Source organism: Pseudophryne corroboree, chromosome 10, assembly GCF_028390025.1.
Source record: "Pseudophryne corroboree isolate aPseCor3 chromosome 10, aPseCor3.hap2, whole genome shotgun sequence".
NCBI lineage: Eukaryota > Metazoa > Chordata > Amphibia > Anura > Myobatrachidae > Pseudophryne > Pseudophryne corroboree.
The window spans coordinates 291,771,907-291,798,410 of NC_086453.1; the positions used below are offsets into that span (position 1 = coordinate 291,771,907).

The 26,504-nt window shown below is 46.5% G+C and overlaps 1 protein-coding gene across 17 annotated transcripts in view; it reads left to right on the forward strand.

The window, feature by feature from the left end:
- Positions 1-26,504, forward strand: part of TP73 (tumor protein p73) — a 362,139-nt gene that overhangs the window by 330,262 nt on the left and 5,373 nt on the right. For all 17 annotated transcript variants that reach the window (XM_063943359.1, XM_063943364.1, XM_063943365.1 and 14 more), the window contains 2 exons: positions 1,820-1,952; positions 10,455-10,548. In XM_063943359.1, coding sequence (XP_063799429.1) covers positions 1,820-1,952; positions 10,455-10,548 — 227 coding nt within the window. The remainder of the gene's footprint in view (positions 1-1,819; positions 1,953-10,454; positions 10,549-26,504) is intronic.

Sequence of the window (26,504 nt, forward strand, 5' to 3'; positions counted from 1 at the left end):
CCCTTTTTACACATTAGGCAGGCAAATTCCCCTTTTAACACATTACGGCAGCAGAGTCCCCCATTAGCACATTATGGCAGAAGAGTCCCCCTTTTTACACATAACTGCAGCAGAGTCCTCTTTTTACACATTAGGCAGACAGAGTCCCCCTTTTACAAAGAGAGATAGAGAGAGTGTGTGAGAGAGAACGAGAGAGGGGTGAGGACAGAGGGACAGAGAGAGTGGGGGTGAGGACAAAAGAGAGAGAGAGAGAGAGAGAGGACAGAAAGAGTGAGAGAGTCAGTCAGGGCATATATACTGTACATCATGATCCGCACTCACCCTGGCCGGGGAGTAGGTGTGGTGGCACACTCTCCATGCAGTGCTGAAGCTGGCTCTGAGCTGTGCTGCTGCCAGGATCCCGGACTGCGTGGATGGAAGCCGGCATGACTCCTCCTCAGTACCAGGGGCTCAGGAAGGCTTCAGACCTGGCTGGTGCTTGAGGGCGTGTGGGCGCCATCGCTGGAGCTGCCGTTGCACCTCGATCTTCTCCGCTCCTCGGTCACCATGCGCCGCCGCTGGGGCTGCTGCTGCTCCTTGAACTCCCCTGCTCCTCGGTCTTCTTCCACCACCGCGTCTGCTCCCAGAATGCCGTGCACAATGATGTCGTGCCCGCACCGGCATTCTGGGAAGATGGGGGGAAGGGGTGGAGAGGAGATAACAGAGAGAGGCTGTGGGAGTGTCGAGTGGGAGGTGGAGCTGCTCAGCATGCAAGGGGACAGCCTGACCGGCCATGCATATAATTAGCCACATTTCATGTTCACCGCTCCGGAACTGTCATGCTGCCTACTATATTCAGTGCCATGGCTCCCGGCTGACCCCGCAGCGCAGCGGGGGACTCTTCATCACCAGCAAAATGCGCTCCCTCTATGAGTGCGCTGTATGCAACGCACTCTCTGCACACACCTAGTTACGGCCCTGATACTTGGTACACCTGTTGCGAGTGTAGCATGGAATCGGGAGATTGTAGGCCTAATTCAGCATGAGCTGTAGTTTTAGTTACCCCCTCCCCCGCTGAAATGCGATGTATCACTAAACAGCGATGCGTCCGCATCTAAAGTGTAGCTCCCTGCCTCCGCAGTCTGGCTGCGTAGGCAGTCGCCAGGGCGCCATGTTTCGGATCACACCGGCTACGTGTAACATCACGCAGCTGCCACGACCTGCGTGGGGCTTAGATTGCGATCGCGTGTGGTTGCAATCTAAGTCCACACGCATGCGCGCAGCGATGTGCACGCATGCGCAGAAGTGCGGAAATTGCCAAATAGCGATTTCCGCACTTCTCTGTCCCCTGCTGAATTGGCCCCTTTGTACGGTGGTACAATAATGTTCTATTCATATTTGGGCAGTCAAGGATCAAAGGTCGCTAGTATGATTGTATAGGTGAATACCTGCGTATCGGCACTGTGGTTGAGACCTCGGATCGGGAGTGAATTCAATCAAAACACTGCATCGAAAGAGTGATCGCAAAGTGTGTACCCAGCTTCAGATGAATCTGTTGATGACTCACCATTTATTGCTGTATTACGCCTTTGCGTAGTGGCGCACAGCACTTCCTGCGCTCAGTGTATACCCACCTCAGGAGCCCGCAGTGTATCCGGCACATTGCAGATAATGTACACTGCTGCAGCAGAAAGCTCCAGACTGCCTCTACCCCCAAGCAAGAAGCACCTTATGTGATCATGTAGTTATTATCATTGTTTATATATAATTGTCTCATTGCCTCGTCCACTTATAGCTCATTTGAGAGATGTATTATTGTCATGTATCACTCTGCTTCCAGGCTCTGGGATGCTGAACAATCACTCCATGCAAACAAATGGGGAAATGAACGGAGCTCACTCCTCGCAGTCCATGGTGTCCGGTTCCCACTGCACTCCCCCGCCACCCTACAACGCAGACCCTAGTCTCGTCAGGTACGTCTGCTTCTCTCTCCTGGGCCAGTTCCATGTGTGTCACTAAGCCCCTGCATGACTAACATATGGTTCATGCAGCTTCTACTCAACTTATGCCCTAACTGGATGTAGAGACACCCCCCTCCCCACCCCACCACACCCTCCACTCCACCCCACCACCCCCCCACTCCACCCTCAAGCTAACATGTAGAGAAACCACACGGCAAACACAGTGCTAGCCTGCAGGTATTTTATTCTCTAAACCAGTGCTATAATGTATCACTTTATAATTAACAGGGCTACTCTTCATGAGCCAACCCCCTACCTGTATTCACCCCTTCCCCACCCGTTGTACGCCTGTGTGCACTCTCGGGGATTCTCACTCAGTAGCGGATTTCCACTGTCTGACTTATTACCGGCCGCTGCTGCAGGGCCGACCACACAGTGCAGGAGGGGTAGTGGGAGGGGGGAGGGGGGCGGGGAGCTTAGCACATACAGTCAGGGCAGTAGAGAGCCTGGCTGGGCCGGGTACTTTTCAGGGGATGTGGCCTAATCACAGGAGGTGTAGTCATGCACCCTTAGAAAAAAATACAGAAAAAATGGTGTCACCATGGCTACATTACAGCCCAGCACACAGCAACGTGTGCTGGGCTGAGGAGAAGAGCTGCAGCTGCTGCTGCCCGTTAAGGGGAGGAAGCCCAGGGCCCTCACTGGGCCCCTCCATGAGACATGGGCTTGGGTAATTTGTACCCTTCCCCCCTCTCTTTCTGCACCACTACATACAGTATATTACATACAACATAACATGTATGTGTATATGTGCTGGCTGGTTATCCCTGGGATAAGCAGACTCCTGTGAAACCAGCCAATGGGAGTCAGGGGACGGGCTTAGAAAGAGAGTGAAGCCTAATGCTGAGTCCCTGGTGCAGCATGGGAGAACCAGTCAGCGCGTATACTACATACAGCATAACATGTGTTTATATGTGCCGAGCGCGGGAGGAGCAGCCGCCTGCAGTCAGTCCTTACCCTCCACACTGCTGAGACAGGCGGTGCGCCCTGAATTCAGCACAGACACTGCAAAAATAAGATTTTAAACCTACCAGTAAATCTTTTTCTCGTAGTCCGTAGAGGATGCTGGGACTCCGTAAGGACCATGGGGATAGACGGGCTCCGCAGGAGACATGGGCACTTTAAGAAAGACTTTGGATCTGGGTGTGCACTGGCTCCTCCCTCTATGCCCCTCCTCCAGACCTCAGTTAGAGAAACTGTGCCCAGAGGAGACGGACAGTACGAGGAAAGGATTTTTGTTAATCCAAGGGCAAGATTCATACCAGCCACACCAATCACACCGTATAACTTGTGATATAATAACCAGTTAACAGTATGAAAACAACATAGCATCAGTCCAAGACCGATGAAAACTATAACATAACCCTTATGTAAGCAAAACTATATACTAGTCTTGCAGAAGAAGTCCACACTTGGGACGGGCGCCCAGCATCCTCTACGGACTACGAGAAAAAGATTTACCGATAGGTTTAAAATCTTATTTTCTCTAACGTCCTAGAGGATGCTGGGACTCCGTAAGGACCATGGGGATTATACCAAAGCTCCCAAACGGGCGGGAGAGTGCGGATGACTCTGCAGCACCGATTGAGCAAACAGGAGGTCCTCCTCAGCCAGGGTATCAAACTTATAGAACTTTGCAAAGGTGTTTGACCCCGACCAAGTAGCAGCTCGGCACAGCTGTAGTGCCGAGACCCCTCGGGCAGCCGCCCAAGACGAGCCCACCTCCCTAGTGGAATGGGCCTTAACCGATTTTGGTAACAGCAATCCTGCCGTAGAATGCGCCTGCTGAATCGTGTTACAGATACAGCGAGCAATAGTCTGCTTTGAAGCAGGGCCGCCGACCTTGTTGGCTGCCTACAGGACAAACAGTGCTTCTGTTTTTCTGATCCTAGCCGTTCTGGCCACGTAAATTTTCAAAGCACTGACCACATCAAGGGACTCGGAATCCTCCAAGTTACGTGTAGCCACAGGCACGACAATAGGTTGGTTCATATGAAAGGATGAGACCACTTTAGGTAGGAATTGAGGACGGGTCCGCAATTCCGCTCTATCCATATGGAAAACCAGATAGGGGCTTTTATGTGATAAAGCCGCTAATTCCGAAACTCGCCTAGCTGAAGCCAAGGCTAACAACATGACCACCTTCCAAGTGAGATATTTCAACTCCACTGTTCTAAGTGGTTCAAACCAATGTGACTTAAGGAAACTTAACACCACGTTAAGGTCCCAAGGTGCCACCGAAGGTACAAAAGGAGGCTGAATATGCAGTACTCCCTTCACAAAAGTCTGTACTTCAGGTAGAGAGGCCAATTCCTTTTGAAAGAAAATGGATAAGGCCGAAATCTGAACGTTAATGGAGCCTAATTTTAGGCCCAAATTCACTCCAGTTTGTAGGAAGTGAAGAAAACGGCCTAGATGGAATTCTTCCGTAGGAGCATTCCTGGCCTCACACCAAGAAACATATTTTCGCCATATTCGGTGATAATGTTTAGATGTCACGTCCTTCCTAGCCTTTATTAGTGTAGGAATGACCTCATCCGGAATACCTTTTTCCGCTAGGATCCGGTGTTCAACCGCCATGCCGTCAAACGCAGCCGCGGTAAGTCTTGGAACAGACAGGGACCCTGTTGCAACAGGTCCTGTCTTAGAGGAAGAGGCCACGGATCTTCTGTGAGCATTTCCTGCAGATCCGGATACCAGGTCCTTCGTGGCCAATCCGGAACAATGAGTATTGTTCTCACTCCTCTTTTTCTTATTATTCTCAACACCTTGGGTATGAGAGGAAGAGGAGGAAATACATAGACCGACTGGAACACCCACGGTGTCACTAGGGCATCCACAGCTACCGCCTGAGGATCTCTTGACCTGGCGCAATACCTTTGTAGCTTTTTGTTGAGACGGGACGCCATCATGTCTATTTGGGGCAGTCCCCACCGACTTGCAATCTGTGCGAAGACTTCCTGATAAAGTCCCCACTCTCCCGGATGCAGGTCCGTGTCTGCTGAGGAAGTCTGCTTCCCAGTTGTCCACTCCCGGAATGAACACTGCTGACAATGCGCTTACATGATTCTCCGCCCAGCGAAGAATTCTGGTGGCTTCCGCCATCGCCACTCTGCTCCTTGTGCCGCCCTGGCGGTTTACATGAGCTACTGCGGTGACGTCTGACTGGATCAGAACTGGTCGGTCGCGAAGTAAGGTCTCCGTTTGACGTAGGGCGTTGTATATGGCCCTTAGTTCCAGGATGTTGATGTGAAGACAAGTCTCTTGACTTGACCAAAGGCCTTGGAAATTTCTTCCCTGTGTGACTGCTCCCCAACCTCGGAGGCTCGCGTCCGTGGTCACCAGGATCCAATCCTGAATGCCGAACCTGAGGCCCTCTAGAAGGTGAGCACTCTGCAGCCACCACAGGAGAGATACCCTGGCCCTGGGGGACAGGGTGATCCGCTGATGCATTTGCAGATGTGACCCGGACCATTTGTCCAATAGGTCCCATTGGAAAGTCCTTGCATGGAACCTGCCGAAGGGAATGGCTTTGTACGTCGCCACCATTTTTCCCAGGACTTGAGTGCAATGAAGTACTGACACTTGTTTTGGCTTTAACAGGTTCTTGACTAGAGTTATGAGTTCCTGCGCTTTTTCTATCGGAAGAAAAACCCTTTTCTGGTCTGTGTCCAGAATCATGCCCAAGAAGGGCAGACGAGTCGTAGGATTCAGCTACGACTTTGGAATATTGAGAATCCAGCTGTGTCGCTGTAACACCTTCAGTGAAAGTGATACGCTGTTCAGCAACTTCTCCCGTGATCTCACTTTTATGAGATCGTCCAAGTACGGGATAATTGTGACACCCTGCTTACCTTGGTGAAAATTCTCGGGGCCGTGGAAAGCCCAAACGGCAACGTCTGAAATTGGTAATGACAATCCTGTACCGCAAATCTCAGGTACGCCTGTTGAGGAGGATATATGGGAACATGTAGATATGCATCCTTTATGTCCAGAGATACCATAAAATCCCCCCCTTCCAGGCTGGCGATGACCGCTCTGAGCGATTCCATTTTGAATTTGAACCGTTTTAAGTAAAGGTTCAGGGATTTTAAATTCAAAATGGGTCTGACCGAACCGTCCGGTTTCGGGACCACAAACAGAGTTGAGTATTACCCCTTCCCTCTTTGAAGCAGGGGAACCTCGACCACCACTTGTTGAAGACACAATTTGTGAATCGCATGTAACACTATCTCCCTTTCCAGGGGAGAAGTCGGTAGCGCCGATTTGAAAAACCGGCGAGGAGGCACCTCTTCGAATTCCAGCTTGTATCCCTGGGAAACAATTTCTATTGCCCAGGGATCCACCTGTGAGTGAACCCAGATGTGGCTGAAAAGTCGAAGACGTGCCCCCACTGGAGCGGACTCCCTCAGGGTAGCCCCAGCGTCATGCGGTGGATTTTGCAGAGGCCGGGGAGGACTTCTGTTCCAGGGAACTAGCTGTGTTGTGCAGCTTTTTCCCTCTGCCCTTACCTCTGGCAAGAAAGGACGATCCACGTACTCTTTTGCTTTTATCTGAACGAAAGGACTGCATTTGATAATGAGGCGCTTTCTTAGATTGTGAGGGAATATAAGGCAAAAAATTCGATTTACCTGCCATAGCTGTGGAGACGAGGTCCGAGAGGCCCTCCAAACAATTCCTCACACTTGTAAGGCAAAAACTCCATATGCCTCCCTGTCCACTGTCGGGTCCATAAGACTCGCCTAGCAGAAATAGACATAGCGTTTATTCTGGAACCCAGTAAACTAATGTCTCTTTGAGCATCCCTCATATATAAGACAGCATCTCTTATATGCCCTAGGGTCATTAAAATGGTATCCTTATCAAGGGTCTCAATATCCGCTGATAAGGAATCTGTCCATGCTGCTACAGCACTACAAACCCAGGCCGACGCAATTGCCGGTCTGAGTAACGTACCAGAATGTGTGTAAATGGACTTCAAGGTAACCTCCTGCTTGCGGTCAGCAGGATCCTTGAGGGTAGCCGTATCTTGGGATGGGAGCGCTATCTTTTTTGATAAGCATGTCAAAGCCTTGTCTACCCTAGGGGAGGATTCTCACCGTATTCTGGAAAGGATACGCTATAAGAATCCTTTTGGGAATCTGCAGTTTTTTTGTCTGGAGTTTCCCACGCTTTTTCGCATAATTCGTTCAGCTCATGTGAGGAGGGAAAGGTTACCTCAGGTTACTTTCTTCCCCTTATACATGTGTACCCTCGTGTCAGAGACAGGGGGTTCCTCTGTGATATGCAAAACATCTTTTATTGCAATAATCATATATCGAATACATTTAGCCACTTTTGGCTGTAATTTTGCATCATCGTAGTCGACACTGGAGTCTGAATCTGTGTCGGTATCTGTGTCTACTATTTTGGATAGTGGGCGCTTCTGAGACCCCGAAGGTCCCGGTGACATTGGGACAGACATGGGTTGACTCCCTGACTGTACCCTAGCTTCAGCTTTGTCTAATCTTTTGTGCAATAAATTAACATTAGCACTTAAAACATTCCACATATCCATACAGTCAGGTGTCGGCGCTGCCGACGGAGACCTTACATTCATACACTCCCCCTCCTCCTTAGGTGAGCCTTCAACCTCAGACATGTCGACACACGCGTACCGACACACCACACACACACACAGGGAAGCTCTTTTCTGAAGACAGGTTCCCCACCAGGCCCTTTGGAGAGACAGAGAGAGAGTATGCCAGCACACACCCCAGCGCTATATGACCCAGGAAAAAACACATAATGTTTACCCAGTAGCGCTTTTTAAGTATGTATATGCGCCAATTATGTGCCCTCCCTCTACTTTAAAACCCTCTTTTACCGTGGTATCAAGCAGGGGAGAGTCCGGGGAGCTTCCTATCAGCGGTGCTGTGGAGAAAAATGGCGCTGGTGAGTGCTGAGGGAGAAGCCCCCCCCCCCCCTCGGCGGCGGGCTTCTGTCCCGCTCAAAATTCTTAAAAACATGGCGGGGGCTCTTTATATACATGTACAGTGCCCAGCTGTACATATATATATGCACATTTGCCACAGGAGAGGTTTATATTGCCGCCCCGGAGCACCCCCCCTGCGCCCTGCACCCTTACATTGACGGTTGTGTGTGAGGTGAATGGGAGCAATGGTGCACAGCTTCACTGCTGTGCGTTACCTCTATGAAGATCAAGCTGTCTTCTGCCGCCTCTGAAGTCTTTTCCTCTCATACTCACCCGGCTTCTATCTTCCGGCTCTGCGAGGAGGATGGCGGCGTGGCTCTGGGACGGACGGCGAGGGTGAGACCTGCGTACTGATCCCTCTGGAGCTAATGGTGTCCAGTAGCCTAAGAAACAGAGCCCTGAAACTCAGAGAAGTGGGTCTGTTTCTCTCTCCTCAGTCCCTCGATGCAGGGAGTCTGTTGCTAGCAGGCTCCCTGAAAATAAAAAACCTAACAAAATACTTTCTGACAGGAAGCTCAGGAGAGCTCCCTGTAGTGCACCCATCTCCTCTGGGCACAGTTTCTCTAACTGAAGTCTGGAGGAGGGGCATAGAGGGAGGAGCCAGTGCACACCCAGATCCAAAGTCTTTCTTAAAGTGCCCATGTCTCCTGCGGAGCCCGTCTATCCCCATGGTCCTTACGGAGTCCCAGCATCCTCTAGGACGTTAGAGAAAGTATTCAAGCCTTGTAAAGTCTGTATTACAAATTACACTTACACTAATTATTCCAGACAGCGTTATTTATGTTGCAAACCAGGCAAATTAAGTAAACTTTGAAACTCAAAATTCATTAATTTGTCAGGTTTGCAACAAAATGACTGTCTAGAACACTGCTTTATATGTGTGTGTGTGTGTGTGTGTGTGTGTATATATGTGTATATATATATATACATACACACACAGTATTGATATATACTGTATATTACATTGATGATAACTACAACAGGCCTGAAAAGGTGGATGCGGTTAAATGACCAACTGTCGGGATCCCAGCGGTCAGGTAATTGACACCGCAGTCCCGACAGCCGGGGAAATGCTGGAGGTCAGAATCCTGCCAAAGCCCGGTATTTCCACTCAGGTGGTGGTCCACGCCACCACCCGAGGGGGAATATACTTCGGTCGCACCGGGCCTGAAGTGTGGTGAGCGCAGCGAGCCCGTGAGGGGACACGCTGTGCTCACTGCCGGGAATCTGGCTGTCGGGATCCCGGTGGCGGTCTCCTGACCGCCAGGATCCCATACTAATCCCCAAAAAAGTTCTATTTGTTGACAATGCGGTTGATGAAAGGGGTTTTTACTATTTAAGGTTTATTTACCTTTATGTAGTGCAGATACACCCAATACAGCAGCTGCCCAATGCATCTTAGGAGCAAATTTTACAAGTGATAATCATGTTATTACTCATTACAAATGATAAATGTTCCAGCCATGATTGCCGGAACCTGTTCTGAACAGGTTAGTGGATAAGAAAGGTGTTTCAGCACAGGTGATGGCAATCATACATTAAGGGGTCTATTTACTAAGCCTTCGATGGAGATAAAGTTGCTGGAGATAAAGTACCAGCAACTTTATCTCCATCCAAGGCTTAGTAAATAGACCCCTAAGAGGGAAGTCCAGGAGCAGAGCATTCTGTCCCTCCTGGAGAGGGTCATGTTGGGAGGTATGACCAAATGGATAGTTATACCGCATTCACATCGCAAATGCCGGATCCTACCCGGTAAGACAAACGTGTACTTACCGGGTGGGATCCGGCATTTGCGCTCCTCTGCTGGCTTTCCGACCCGGCAATATACCGGGTCGGTTGCCATAGCAGCGGAGGGAGCAGCAGGGGCGGGGGTGGAGGCGGCGCTGGGAGATGAGCTCATCTCCTGCGCCGCCTCTGCCTATGCTGTGAATGGGAGCCGATTTGCATCGGAACGGCTCCCATTCACACTGCGCCTGACCCGGTAATCAACCCGGTAAGAACCCTTCTTTTTTACCGGGTTGAATTACCGGGTCAGGCGACCCGCTAATTCACAATTGGACCTTTCACATCGCACACGGACCCGTTTCGATACGGCAATATGCCGTGTCGGTACCGGGTTTTCAGTGCGATGTGAAAGGGGTATTACTTTTATTTCCTACACTGTCCTAACCCACGCCCTCGGTCTAGTTTGCTGCTGTTGAGTCCCTCTGGCACAGTCCGTTAGATCACAGGTTCTCAAACTCGGTCCTCAGGACCCCACACGGTTCATGTTTTGCAGGTCACCTGTAGATTTTTAAAATGTGACAGTTGGTGTTACACAGTGCAGCTGCTGGGTGACCTGGAAAACGTGAACTGTGTGGGGTCCTGAGGACCGAGTTTGAGAACCCCTGCGTTAGATTGATGTCCTGCTGTAAAACCATTGGTATGTTTGTGAGTTAATGCTGCTTTATTTGTCCAAACTTTTTTGTTTGTTTCTGCAGTTTTTTGACAGGATTGGGGTGTTCAAACTGCATTGAATATTTCACATCGCAAGGTTTACAGAATATTTATCACCTGCAGAACCTAACTATGGAGGTAAATGCTTTGAGGGGAAACCTTCTGCTTAATCAGAAAGATAAACAAGAAAACTGCTTTACAAACAGATTGCATTTCGGCACAAAATGTGCACTGACCAATCAGCAAATAACATGTATCATTCTGTTGCAGGTTAGACACTTGAAAGCAAGTTTCTGATTGGTTGATTCATGCTGTTAGTAAAGGGGGCCTAATACAGAGAATAGCTCAAGTTCATGCGTAGTCAGAAACATCTTGAAAACGCAGATGATGTTACACTTACCAAAAACTCCCAATTTTTTACATTTAAAATATTGTGGTTTTTTTTTTTTATTACTCCCCTCTTGTTTTTAATCATCCCCCTATAAGGGAAAATGTTCCGAGTCATGGAGAGAGATAAAGTACCAACCAAAACCAGCTCCTAACTCATTTTTTAAACACAGCCTGTAACATGGCAGCAGCTGATTGGTTGGTACTTTATCTCTCTCCAAGGCTTGATACATATCCCCCATAATGTATTTGTCTGGTCTGATATGCCGGGATGTATTCAGTAGAAATGCCCTTCCCCTTTCACAGAGTGTGGAGGCAGCCATTTTGCAGTCTTAAGAGTGACCAAAGTGAGGCATGTGTCATCATGGATCATATATTGTAGTTGTTATCACCTAGAGGTGGCCATTTGGACATATGGCAGGGATTCCCAACCTCGGCCCTCAAGTACCCCCAACAGTTCTTGTGTTCCAGGTCACCTAGCAGTTGAACAGGTGTATTCATTACTCACGGACACATTTTAAAAGACCCACAGGTGCAGCTAATTATTTCACTTGCAATCCTGTGAGAAGACCTGGAAAACATGAACTGTTGGGAGTACTTGAGGACCGCGGTTGGGAACCACTGATCTATGGAATCACTTGGAGGCAGTGTCATCAATCAGGTGTTATGCCTCGTGCCTCAGTGCACTTATCTTAGTGAATGGAAAAGGTTGCGTTGTCATGGCTATTGTTTTAACGCAGAAAATGTCTGCTCCCATTGTGCGTAGGAATATGGTCTACTAACAACATTCACAAATATATGGTAAAGATCTATAGCACCATGAGATCACAACATGAGAAACTCTGCAAGCATTATCTTTACTCCTATTTCCTCACACCGCATAGAGGTGCACAGGCAATGAGTGAAGATTGCCTGTTATAAGTAGTACTGTGCACAGACGGACAATGGGGGTAATTCCAAGTTGATCGCAGCAGGAAATTTTTTAGCAGTTGGGCAAAACCATGTGCACTGCAGGGGGGGCAGATATACCATGTGCAGAGAGAGTTAGATTTGGGTGTGGTGAGTTCAATCTGCAATCTAATTTGCAGTGTAAAAATAAAGCAGACAGTATTAACCCTGCACAGAAACAATATAACCCACCCAAATCTAACTCTCTCTGCAAATGTTATATCTGCCCCCCCTGCATTGCACATGGTTTTGCCCAACTGCTAAAAAAATAATCCTGCTGCGATCAACTTGGAATTACCCCTAATGTTGTGATGTCCTGCAGCCCGCGCAGAATTAAATTGCCCCCAGAGAGGGTAAATTTACTAAGCAGCAGCCTGCAAAACATGGGGTATTTAGCTTTTTTATTATCATTATCGTTTTAAGTATCGGACTCAAACATGCCAATAGGTGGCAGCGTGCAAACGCCACTACTTATTAGATGTACCCCCAGTGGCGTTACCGGGTGTGGTGACACCCGGTACGCGCTCGCGGCAAAAAGGGGGCGTGGCCGACAACAAGGGGGCGTGGCCTCGCTGGGGCGTCACTCCGGGGGCGTGCCCAACATCTCTGGAGATGTTGGGCTGTACTGAGCTGCCCCCGGAGACAGTCTACCAGCACTGTCGGCTCCTCTTCTATGACAGGAGCCGGGTGCTGTAGCAGGACTTTCACACTGCAGTGCTCGGCTCCTGTCACTGCGGAGGAGCCCACAGTGTGGTGTCACCCCTTAGTAGGCGTCACACCTAGGTGCGGGCTGCACCCCCCGCACCCGACTTGTGACGCACGCCACTGTGTACCCCCAGCCTAGAGTGAGCCTGCCCTAGCAGCTTGACTGCTGCACATGGTTCTTGTAAGGGCACAGTGGATCTGTCCACACAGTTCACTGATTAAATCAGAGGTAACCACTAAATTGACAGTTTCATATTATTGATTATAGTGCTAAATATATGCAGTCTAGCACTAAGATGTGTGAGAATCATGAACACACCTTTACAATATGTACAGTTCTGTTAATGAACATGACCTTTCACCTCACTAATTATAAGCTAACTCATCATGACATTTAAACTGCATGCTAACACTTTGTACTGACCCAGGATTCCTGTGTGTGGTGCAGAGCATGTGATTGCACAAAGCATCCAAATCCACTTGATTTCTTTACTTTAGTTGCGATCTCCTAAATATTGGTTCAGGCCACCCAGTGACTGCCAGCCCGATGTATGCTGTAGGCAAGTCACTGGAGTACTAAGGTTACATTTCTTTGCCGTTTTTGGAAGTTTGGCCACTTGCTGCATATGCACCAAGCCTCAGAAGGCGATACCTACCGGAGCGTGGATGCTTCTATCGCGTTGGCTTCCTGAGAGGAATCCAATGAGATCCCTCCCAGCACCCACCACAGTGCATGCATTAATTGACACATGCGCAGACAGACTCCTGGGTCCTAAACCCAGAAGTCCCCACACACCGCAAATGACAGCTCTCATAGGAAGGGCTTTCCTTTGCTGAAATATTCATGCAGACGGCGTTAGCAAATGCTGATGCGCATGTGATGAGTGATGGGTGCATGGCACAGTGCCTCCTAAGCAGCCATTTGGGGATGCGGAGCGGGGGGAGGGGGAGTGGTAACTGGGAACTGTGTCTCTTCCATTTTGTGGGGGTGCCAAGGTCAGTGTCTGAATTTTCCGATGCAGATTTACTGGCCTTGGCAGCAGAGATGTGGTAGCCATTCTCGGAAACCTTAGGGGTTTTCAGATGGCAGGTGCTGTGACCATTACTATGGTAATATGAGCCTGTACTTGGATCTGCAATGCAGGCAGTGGGAGTATTTTGCCTTTAGGCAGCTCCTGCGGTATTAACCTACTTGTGCACAGCAGCTGCGTCCAAGGACACAGGTGCTGCGCAATAACCAGCAATCAGGCCCTCAATCTTAAAATGCTGGTAAAGTCCCCAGACACCAAGCCTCCTTGCTGCAACTTACCTTACCGGGGTTGTCCTACCTACCGGAACCTCATCCTCTGCCTTATATAGGAACTCGGCCCCCCACAAATGGTGCATCTGATTTGGCATAGAACAGAAGTATACTGTAGGCCTACATAACACCGGCTTGTCCAAGTTATCACTGGAAAGGAGATGCCTGAGTGGCAGTGACTTGCACTGGGACAGAACTAATTGCAGTAATGACAAGGGATGATCTAGATATTGTGGCAATTACAGAGTCAGGGTACAGTGAAAATCATGACTGGGACATAGCAATACCGGGACATACTTTATTTAGGAAGGACAGAATGGGAACAATCGGAGGAGGGGTAGTAATGCATGTAAAAAAAAAAGCATAAATATTACCTTAATACAAAGTATTGAAGAAAAACGGAGGCCCTTTGGGTGACCATAGAAACAGGGTAGAAGTTAAATCTTCGTATTGGGGTGATATACAGGCCACCAGGTCGGGCAGAGGAACTAGACAAGAACCTATTGCAGGACATCACTAAAATGGCATTAAAAGGAGAGGTAATAATCATGGGAGACTTTAATTTTCCTTATGCAAACTGGGAGGTGTCTGTTGCTAGTTCCACAAGAAGTAAGGACATTTTTAATTCCTTTCAGGGAGCATCCCTCCACCAATTGGTGAGGAAGCCCACTCGGAAAGACATGATATTAGACTTAATACTTACAAATGGAAACAGAGTGACATAAAAGTGGGTGAAAACCTGGGATCCCGTGATCAAGCAGTATGGTTAAGCATAAAGACAGAGACAGACTTATCCCAAACAAAAACAGATTATTGTTAGATTTTAGGAAGGCTGATTTTGTAGGGATGGGAAAATGTGTAAGCGATTTTTTGGCAGAGTGAAAGATCTTGAAAGGAGTGCAGAAGAGGTGGGACACATAAAAAAAAGTGCAATATTAAAGGCAACAGACCTTTGTGTCAAAAGTGTTAGGAAACACAAGGAAAGGAAAGCCAGTGTGGTTTGCGAAAGAAGTAGCAAGTATTGTAAAAGCAAAAAAGATGGCTTTTAGGAAATATAAGCAGACACAAAATAATGAAGACAAAGATATATCTTATTAGACAGGAGGAGATTAAGAAGGTAATCAGGTGTGCAAAGGCACAAGCTGAGGAGAAAATGGCCCAGTCAGTGGGTAAAGGAGGCAAAACTTTTTTTTACGTATGTAAGCGAAAGGAGAAAATCAAAAGGCGGAATAATAAGACTAAAGACAGAGACTGGGGAGGAAATGTAATAGGGTGTGAAAATCAGAAAATGAGAGATTTTGGTAAAATTCTCCAGTTTTTTTTTTAAAGTGGCGATCATTTACATGGCCTAATCAACCTGGTTTTGCCATGTAAAAGATTGCCACTTTAAAAAAAAAAAAAGAGAGGAGAATTTTACCAAAATCTTTCACTTTCTGACTCTCACACCCTATTACATTTTCCCCTGGGAGTCTTGTTGAGGGAGACAATGTAATAGCAGATCATCTTAATCATGTTTTGCTCAGTATTCACTATTGAAAGAGAGGAGAAAGGGACACAGTTAAGTTGCCGGGATATTCAGAAAAAATAAACAAGTACATTTACAGAGGAGAAGTCCTAACAGAACTTTCAAAGCTGAAAGTGGATAAATCAGTGGGGCCAGATGGGATACATCCAAGGATACTAAAAGATCTTAAAGGGGTGCTGGTAGCACCATTAACAGAATTATTCAACTAGTCACTAGCTACATGAGTAATTCCAGAGGACTGGAAAAGAGAGAACGTAGTCCAACTGCACAAAAGTGGAAGCAAGGAAGAGGCAAGCAACTACAGACCAGTGATTCTTACATAAGTAGTAGGGAAACTGATGGAAACATTCTTAAAAGAAAGAGTTATAGATTATCTCAAATCAAGCAATTTACAGGATCCAAAACAGCATGGATTCACTGGGGGGAGATCATGTCAAACAAACCTTATTGACTTTTTTGACTGTGTGACTAAAGTAACAGATAAAGGTGGAGCTGTAGATATAGCTTATCTAGACTTTGGTAAGGCTTTTGGCACTATCCCACATCTCAGACTGCTCAATAATCACGAAAGCTTGGGATTGGATACTAAGATGGTTGAATGGATAAAATCTTGGTTGCAGGATAGAAAACAGAGCGTTGTAGTAAATGGAGTGCATTCACAGGAGGGAAATGTTACCAGTGGAGTACTCCAGGGATCTGTACTTGGACAAGTGCTTTTTAATATCTTTATTGGTGACATTGCAAATGGCATTTAAGAGAAAGTATGCCTTTCTGCAGATGACACAGGTATGCAACAGGGTAGGCACACCAGGAGGGGTAAAACAAATGATTGAGGATCTAGGTAGATAAGATGAATGGTCAAGGGCATGGCAATTACAGTTTAATGCAAAATCATTAACTTGTGTCTCAAAAATCCAAAAGCTAAATATCTATATTATATATATATATATATATATATATATATATATATACCAGCAAATAGAAAAACCCAGAAGCGGGGTGCAGTATCCGCACTCGCCACTAAAAGGGTGGGGTGCATGTAGCCCATGGCCACCTACTCAAAAATATAGAAACAAAAAGTTCAGCACCCACCAAAATGAGCTCACTTATCCTCACAACATCAATGAATAAATGAATAAATGATGGGGGTTTAGTTAGTGAATTGGCCACTGCACGGAAGCCTGCATACCGCTCGCCAAGGTACCCCACCTTCATGCAGGTCCTACACTATCACAAAAATTAAAACCTGGCAACTGTATCACATAATATAACTGCAAATATGCCCACTTGGTGTAAGGTGTACCTGCCATGAACTGCATGGCTTTTAAAAGGTACACTAGTCACCTGACACTGGCTGATAAATTACTAAAGGGCAGCTGACACAGGTTTAAGATAATTGGGGTGCATGAACAAAGTTTGTGGCCACAGTTAATGAGTTAACCAAGGATTAACCCTGAAATATACCAGCAAATAGAAAGCCACAGCACTCGCCACCCCAGAAGCGGGGTGCAGTATCCGCACTCGCCACTAATAGGGTGGGGTGCATGTAGCCCATGGCCACCTACTCAAAAATTTAGAAACAAAAAGTTTTAATTTTTATGATTTTGTGATAGTGTAGGACCTGCATGAAGGTGGGGTACCTTGGCGAGCGGTATGCAGGCTTCTGTGCATTGGCCAATTCACTAACTAAACCCCCATCATTTATTCATTGATGTTGTGAGGATAAGTGAGCTCATTTTGGTGAGTGCTGAACTTTTCGTTTCTATATTATATATATATATCCAATCAAAGCGGGTGGCACTCCAAGAGGACTTGTCACATGGAAATAAAACTCAGAGACTGCGCTCTAGTTGCGGTAACGTTTCAGTTATGTATTAACTTTCGTCAGACCAACATACAAAATACATTTACATACCTTTATACCCCACCAAACCCTCGTGTTCCGCCTCTCCTCGGACCTGTCCGCTGGCGGGGAGTAATCACGTCATTGCACAGTGCCGCTACAACGCGCTCACGTCCCACGCTGCGTTACAGGTTACCATGGAGCTAAACAAACAATGTTCACGTTATTCAACTATACAGCGTATGTAGTACATTAGTCAATTTCATGATGATCTTATCAACTTTTAAATACTAAATGCATTTCCATACCTATACCCATAAGGATTTAAATATACCAATAAATACAGAAAAAAAAATATATGGATTAAACAAACCCTTTGCAAAAACATCAGAAAAAAGATAATTCAATGACAGTCATTCATTCACAGAGACCTCAAGAAAAACAATTCAATGACAATAGTTCATTAAGGCCGCCTGGAGCCATTGTATTAAGGCTATAAATCCACCTTGCCTCTCGCTGAAACAGCAATTTGTTTCTGTTACCCCCACGGATGTTCTCGGGTTGCTGATCTATGATCTTATACTTTAAACTTGATAAGTTATGTTTAAATTTGGCAAAATGGCGTGCCACTGGTTGCGATTGACTTTCACCCCCTAGTGCCGCCCTAATTGAGGACCTGTGCATGGCCATTCTTTCACGAAACTGTCTTGTCGTCTTTCCGACGTAAAATAAACCACAGGGACAACGTATATAGTAAATGACATGAGTGCTCGTACATGTCAATATTTTATCTATTCTTATAAATTTTCCCGAATGTGGATGTGAGAAGCCGGGACCTACTTCCATGTAGCTACATGTAGTGCAGCCTATGCACCTGTAGCAACCCGGCTTTTTAGTTAAAAATGTCTGCACAGGACCTGCTCTGAACTTAGAAATGTCATTATGAACCAAGTAGTCTTTACGATTTCTATTTCTAGTGTAACTAGACAGTAACGTTTAATCCTTAAAGACCTTTAAGTCCTTAGCAGTAGATACCACCGGCCAGGTGTCCCTGGCATGTTTCTTAATCTCCTTGCTCACCACTGACCACCTCTGTACAAATGGAATTTTATTGTGCATAGCTTTAACATTGGTCTCATTTTTCTCTGTACCCTGTAATAATTTGTTTCTATCAATGCTTAGTACCTTATTCTTGGTCTTCATTAATTCATCCCAATCATATCCCCTTACCTTAAATCTTAGGGCCATTTCATTGATCTCAGATTCAGTGTGTACTGGATTATCCGAGATCCTGTGAACCCTGAGGAATTGTGAGTAAGGGAGACTGTACTTTGTAGAAGGTGGGTGGAAACTTGCCGCATGTAACAGAGTATTTTTATCTGTGGGCTTTTTATATAACTCAGTATGATTATAGCCCTCCTTGATGGAAATAATCACATCTAGATAATTTACCCTGCTCTTGCTGATGTTGGCCGTAAATTTAATGTTCTCATCAGACTCATTAATAATCTGTAAAGTATCATGAAATTCCTTCTCCGTTCCTGACCATATTAGAAACAAATCGTCTATGTAACGAATAGAGAATAAGATCTTACTTGCAATCTCTGGATTCATAAAGAATAGCTCCCTTTCAACCTCGAACATAAAGCAGTTTGCAAAGGCAGGGGAGACACAGCTGCCCATGGCACACCCCTGCCTCTGTTCAAACCACCCATTATCAAATAAGAAATAGTTATGTTCAAGGGTAAGTTTTAAAAGATTTAAAAAGAAATCAAGATTGGGGCCTTTGTACCCTGTGCTAGTGGACAGTAGCCGCCTGGCCGCCTCCACACCTCTATCGTGTGGGATGTTGGTGTAGAGGAACGGAGAAGGAATTTCATGATACTTTACAGATTATTAATGAGTCTGATGAGAACATTAAATTTACGGCCAACATCAGCAAGAGCAGGGTAAATTATCTAGATGTGATTATTTCCATCAAGGAGGGCTATATTCATACTGAGTTATATAAAAAGCCCACAGATAAAAATACTCTGTTACATGCTGCAAGTTTCCACCCACCTTCTACAAAGTACAGTCTCCCTTACTCACAATTCCTCAGGGTTCACAGGATCTCGGATAATCCAGTACACACTGAATCTGAGATCAATGAAATGGCCCTAAGATTTAAGGTAAGGGGATATGATTGGGATGAATTAATGAAGACCAAGAATAAGGTACTAAGCATTGATAGAAACAAATTATTACAGGGTACAGAGAAAAATGAGACCAATGTTAAAGCTATGCACAATAAAATTCCATTTGTACAGAGGTGGTCAGTGGTGAGCAAGGAGATTAAGAAACATGCCAGGGACACCTGGCCGGTGGTATCTACTGATAAGGACTTAAAGGTCTTTAAGGATTAAACGTTACTGTCTAGTTACACTAGAAATAGAAATCTTAAAGACTACTTGGTTCATAATGACATTTCTAAGTTCAGAGCAGGTCCTGTGCAGACATTTTTAACTAAAAAGCCGGGTTGCTACAGGTGCATAGGCTGCACTACATGTAGCTACATGGAAGTAGGTCCCGGCTTCTCACATCCACATTCGGGAAAATTTATAAGAATAGATAAAATATTGACATGTACGAGCACTCATGTCATTTACTATATACGTTGTCCCTGTGGTTTATTTTACGTCGGAAAGACGACAAGACAGTTTCGTGAAAGAATGGCCATGCACAGGTCCTCAATTAGGGCGGCACTAGGGGGTGAAAGTCAATCGCAACCAGTGGCACGCCATTTTGCCAAATTTAAACATAACTTATCAAGTTTAAAGTATAAGATCATAGATCAGCAACCCGAGAACATCCGTGGGGGTAACAGAAACAAATTGCTGTTACAGCGAGAGGCAAGGTGGATTTATAGCCTTAATACAATGGCTCCAGGCGGCCTTAATGAACTATTGTCATTGAATTGTTTTTCTTGAGGTCTCTGTGAATGAATGACTGTCATTGAATTATCTTTTTTCTGATGTTTTTGCAAAGGGTTTGTTTAATCCATATATTTTTTTTTCCTGTATTTATTGGTATATTTAAATCCTTATGGGTATAGGTATGGAAATGCATTTAGTATTTAAAAGTTGATAAGATCATCATGAAATTGACTAATGTACTACATACGCTGTATAGTTGAATAACGTGAACATTGTTTGTTTAGCTCCATGGTAACCTGTAACGCAGCGTGGGACGTGAGCGCGTTGTAGCGGCACTGTGCAATGACGTCATTACTCCCCGCCAACGGACAGGTCCGAGGAGAGGCGGAACACGAGGGATTGGTGGGGTATAAAGGTATGTAAATGTATTTTGTATGTTGGTCTGACGAAAGTTAATACATAACTGAAACGTTACCGCAACTAGAGCGCAGTCTCTGAGTTTTATTTCCATGTGACAAGTCCTCTTGGAGTGCCACCCGCTTTGATTGGATACTATTGCACACAGCAAGGGACGGCACCGGGGCAGTTGTGGAGTTAATGTGAGTGCCGGTTACATTGTGAACATATATATATAGTCCCCAGACTTGAATCCAATTGAGCACATCTGGGACATCATGTCTCGCTCCATCCACCAACGCCACGTTGCACCACAGACTGTCCAGGAGTTGGAGGATGCTTTAGTCCAGGTCTGGGAGGAGATCCCTCAGAAGACCATCCGCCACCTCATCAGGAGCATGCCCAGGCGTTGTAGGGAGGTCATACAGGCACGTGGAGGCCACACACACTACTGAGCCTCATTTTGACTTGTTTTAAGGCCATTACATCAAAGTTGGATCAGCCTGTAGTGTGATTTTCCACTTTATTTTTGAGGGTGACTCCAATTCCAGACCTCCATGGGTTAATAAATTTGATTTCCATTGATAATTTTTGTGTGATTTTGTTGTCAACACATTCAACTATGTAAAGAACAAAGTATTTAATAAGAATATTTCATTCATTCAGATCTAGGATGTGTTATTTTAGTGTTCCCTTTATTTTTTTGAGCAGTGTATATATAAAAATGGACGTATGTGTATATGTATGTCTGTTCCAGCATAACTCTGGAATGCATGGAGGAATTTACACCAAACTTGGTACACGTATGACTTACAATCTGGATAAAAAATACTGTGGGGGTAAGACACCCCTAGCACCTCTAGGGGTGGGGGGTGGGAAGGGGGTGACATGTAAAAATCCATAGTTTTCGAGGTCGCGATGATGAATAGTGACACTTCCGATGCCGTTTTAGTCCAAGTTCAGACCCCATCAGCATGGGGGGTGAGAAGGGGTAGTGAACTTAAACTTGAAGATGGGCGCAATGAAAATAGTATTATTGCGGTAACATTTCCACGCGGGCGAAGCCGCGGGCAAACATTGTGTATATTAGATAGATATATATATATATATATATATATATATATATCTATCTATCAAATACCACTGACTCATCACAAAATGACCTGAACCATAAGGACATTTGGACAGTAGCTTGCCTTTGTGACGCAGGTACCCACTAAGAAGGGATTTTTCAAAATTCCACCCACATAGGGGTTAAAATAAGAATTTACTTACCGATAATTCTATTTCTCGTAGTCCGTAGTGGATGCTGGGGACTCCGTCAGGACCATGGGGGATAGCGGCTCCGCAGGAGACAGGGCACAAAAGCAAGCTTTTAGGATCACATGGTGTGTACTGGCTCCTCCCCCTATGACCCTCCTCCAAGCCTCAGTTAGGTACTGTGCCCGGACGAGCGTACACAATAAGGAAGGATCTTGAATCCCGGGTAAGACTCATACCAGCCACACCAATCACACCGTACAACTTGTGATCTGAACCCAGTTAACAGTATGATAACAAAGAAGTAGCCTCTTAAAAAAGATGGCTCACAACAATAATAACCCGATTTTTGTAACAATAACTATGTACAAGTAATGCAGACAATCCGCACTTGGGATGGGCGCCCAGCATCCACTACGGACTACGAGAAATAGAATTATCGGTAAGTAAATTCTTATTTTCTCTAACGTCCTAGTGGATGCTGGGGACTCCGTCAGGACCATGGGGATTATACCAAAGCTCCCAAACGGGCGGGAGAGTGCGGATGACTCTGCAGCACCGAATGAGAGAACTCCAAGTCCTCTTTAGCCAGAGTATCAAATTTGTAAAATTTTACAAACGTGTTCTCCCCTGACCACGTAGCTGCTCGGCAAAGTTGTAATGCCGAGACCCCTCGGGCAGCCGCCCAAGATGAGCCCACCTTCCTTGTGGAGTGGGCTTTTACAGTTTTAGGCTGTGGCAGGCCTGCCACAGAATGTGCAAGTTGAATTGTGCTACAGATCCAACGAGCAATCGTCTGCTTAGACGCAGGAGCACCCATCTTGTTGGGTGCATACAAGATAAACAACGAGTCAGATTTTCTGACTCCAGCTGTCCTTGAAATATATATTTTCAATGCTCTGACAACGTCCAGTAACTTGGAGTCCTCCAAGTCGCTAGTAGCCGCAGGCACCACAATAGGCTGGTTCAAGTGAAAAGCCGAAACCACCTTAGGGAGAAAATGAGGACGTGTCCGCAGTTCTGCCCTGTCCGAATGGAAAATCAGATATGGGCTTTTGTACGATAAAGCCGCCAACTCTGAAACTCTCCTGGCTGAAGCCAGGGCCAATAGCATGGTTACTTTCCATGTAAGATACTTCAAATCTACCGATTTGAGAGGCTCAAACCAATGAGATTTGAGAAATTCCAAAACTACGTTTAGATCCCACGGTGCCACTGGAGGCACAATTGGGGGTTGTATATGTAGTACACCCTTGACAAAAGTTTGTACTTCAGGCACTGAAGCCAATTCTTTCTGGAAGAAGATTGATAAGGCCGAAATTTGAACTTTAATAGACCCCAATTTGAGGCCCATAGACAATCCTGCCTGCAGGAAATGTAGGAATCGACCCAATTGAAATTCTTCCGTTGGGGCCTTCTTGGCCTCACACCACGCAACATATTTTCTCCAAATGCGGTGATAATGTTGTGCGGTCACTTCCTTCCTAGCTTTAATCAAGGTAGGAATAACTTCCTCTGGAATGCCCTTTTCTTTTAGAATCCGGCGTTCAACCGCCATGCAGTCAAACGCAGTCGCGGTAAGTCTTGGAACATACAAGGTCCCTGCTGAAGCAGATCCCTTCTTAGAGGTAGAGGCCACGGATCTTCCGTGAGCATCTCTTGAAGTTCCGGATACCAAGTTCTTCTTGGCCAATCTGGAGCCACTAGTATTGTTCTTACTCCCCTTTTCCGTATAATTCTCAGTACCTTTGGTATGAGAGGCAGAGGAGAAAACACATACACTGACTGGTACACCCACGGTGTTACCAGAGCGTCCACAGCTATTGCCTGAGGGTCTCTTGACCTGGCGCAATATCTGTCCAGTTTTTTGTTGAGGCGAGACGCCATCATGTCCACCTTTGGTTTTTCCCAATGGTTCACAATCATGTGGAAAACTTCCGGATGAAGTTCCCACTCTCCCGGGTGAAGGTCGTGTCTGCTGAGGAAGTCTGCTTCCCAGTTGTCCACTCCCGGGATGAACACTGCTGACAGTGCTATGACATGATTTTCCGCCCAGCGAAGAATCCTTGCAGCTTCTGTCATTGCTCTTCTGCTTCTCGTGCCGCCTTGTCTGTTTACGTGGGCGACTGCCGTGATGTTGTCCGACTGGATCAACACCGGCTGACCCTGAAGCAGCGGTTTCGCCAAGCTTAGAGCATTGTAGATCGCTCTTAGCTCTAGTATATTTATGTGAAGAGACGTCTCCAGGTTTGACCATACACCCTGGAAGTTTCTTCCCTGTGTGACTGCTCCCCAGCCCCGTAGGCTGGCATCCGTAGTCACCAGGACCCAGTCCTGTATGCCGAACCTGCGGCCCTCTAACAGATGGGCACTCTGCAACCACCACAGGAGAGACAACCTTGTCCTTGGTGACAGTGTTATCCGCTGATGCATGTGCAGATGCGATCCGGACCATTTGTCCAGCAGATCCCACTGAAATATTCGTGCATGGAATCTGCCGAATGGAATTGCTTCGTAAGAAGCCACCATCTTTCCCAGGACTCTTGTGCATTGATGTACTGACACATTTCCTGGTTTTAGGAGGTTCCTGACAAGTTCGGATAACTCCCTTGCTTTCTCCTCCGGGAGAAACACCTTTTTTTGAACCGTGTCCAGAATCATTCCCAGGAACAGCAGACGTGTTGTCGGGGACAATTGAGATTTTGGAAGATTCAGAATCCACCCGTGTTGTTGAAGCACTACTTGGGTTAGTGCTACACCGACTTCCAGCTGTTCTCTGGACTTTGCCCTTATCAGGAGATCGTCCAAGTAAGGGATAATTAATACGCCTTTTCTTCGTAGAAGAACCATCATTTCGGTCATTACCTTGGTAAAGACCCGAGGTGCCGTGGACAAACCAAACGGCAGCGTTTGAAACTGATAATGACAGTCTTGTATCACGAACCTGAGATACCCTTGGTGTGAGGGGTAAATTGGGACATGCAGATAAGCATCTTTTATGTCCAGGGACACCATGAAGTCCCCTTCTTCCAGATTCGCTATCACTGCTCTTAGTGACTCCATCTTGAACTTGAATTTCTGTATGTACAGGTTCAAGGATTTCAGATTTAGAATAGGTCTTACCGAACCGTCCGGCTTCGGTACCACAAATAGTGTGGAATAATACCCCTTTCCCTGTTGTAGGAGGGGTACCTTGACTATCACCTGCTGAGAATACAGCTTGTGAATGGCTTCCAATACCGTCGCCCTTTCTGAGGGAGACGTTGGTAAAGCAGACTTTAGGAAACGGCGAGGGGGAGATCTTTCGAATTCCAACATGTAACCCTGAGATACTATCTGCAGGATCCACGGGTCCACCTGTGAGCGAGCCCACTGATTGCTGAAAATCTTTAGTCGACCCCCCACCGCTCCTGAGTCCGCTTGTAAAGCCCCAGCGTCATGCTGATGGCTTTGTAGAACCCGGGGCGGGCTTCTGGTCCTGGGCAGGGGCTGCTTGCTGCCCTCTCTTACCCTTTCCTCTGCCTCGTGGCAGATAAGACTGTCCTTTTGCCCGCTTGTTTTTATAGGAGCGAAAGGACTGCGGCTGAAAAGACGGTGTCTTTTTCTGTTGGGAGGGGGTCTGAGGTAAAAAAGTGGATTTGCCGGCAGTTGCCGTGGCCACCAGATCCGATAGACCAACCCCAAATAATTCCTCTCCTTTATATGGCAATACTTCCATATGCCTTTTGGAATCCGCATCACCTGACCACTGTCGCGTCCATAAACTTCTTCTGGCAGATATGGACATCGCACTTACTCTCGATGCCAGAGTGCAAACATCCCTCTGAGCATCTCGCATATAAAGAAACGCATCCTTTAATTGCTCTAGAGTCAATAAAATACTGTCCCTATCCAGGGTATCAATATTTTCAGTCAGGGAATCCAACCACACTACCCCAGCACTGCACATCCAGGCTGAGGCTATTGCTGGTCGGAGTATAACACCAGTATGCGTGTATATACTCTTCAGGGTAGTTTCCAGCCTCCTATCTGCTGGATCCTTGAGGGCGGCCGTATCTGGAGACGGCAACGCCACTTGTTTTGATAAACGTGTGAGCGCTTTATCCACCCTAGGGGGTGTTTCCCAGCACGCCCTAACCTCTGGTGGGAAAGGGTATAATGCCAATAACTTCTTAGAAATTAGCAGTTTTCTATCTGGGTTAACCCACGCTTCATCACACACGTCATTCAATTCCTCTGATTCTGGAAAAGCTACAGGTAGTTTTTTCACCCCCCACATAATACCCCTTTTTGAGGTACCTGCAGTATCAGAGATCTGCAAAGCCTCCTTCATTGCCGTGATCATATAACGTGTGGCCCTATTGGAAAATACGTTTGTTTCTTCACCGTCGACACTAGATTCATCTGTGTCGGTACCTGTGTCGACTGACTGAGGTAAGGGACGTTTTACAGCCCCTGACGGTGTCTGAGACGCCTGAGCAGGTACTAACTGGTTTTCCGGCCGTCTCATGTCGTCAACTGACTTTTGTAATGTACTAACATTATCACGTAATTCCATAATTAAAGCCATCCATTCCGGTGTCGACTCCCTAGGGGGTGACATCACCATTACCGGCAATTGCTCCGCCTCCACACCAACATCGTCCTCATACATGTCGACACACACGTACCGACACACAGCAGACACACAGGGAATGCTCTTATCGAAGACAGGACCCCACTAGCCCTTTGGGGAGACAGAGGGAGAGTTTGCCAGCACACACCAAAAGCGCTATAAAATGTATATAAACAACCCTAAAAGGTGTTGTTTTTGTT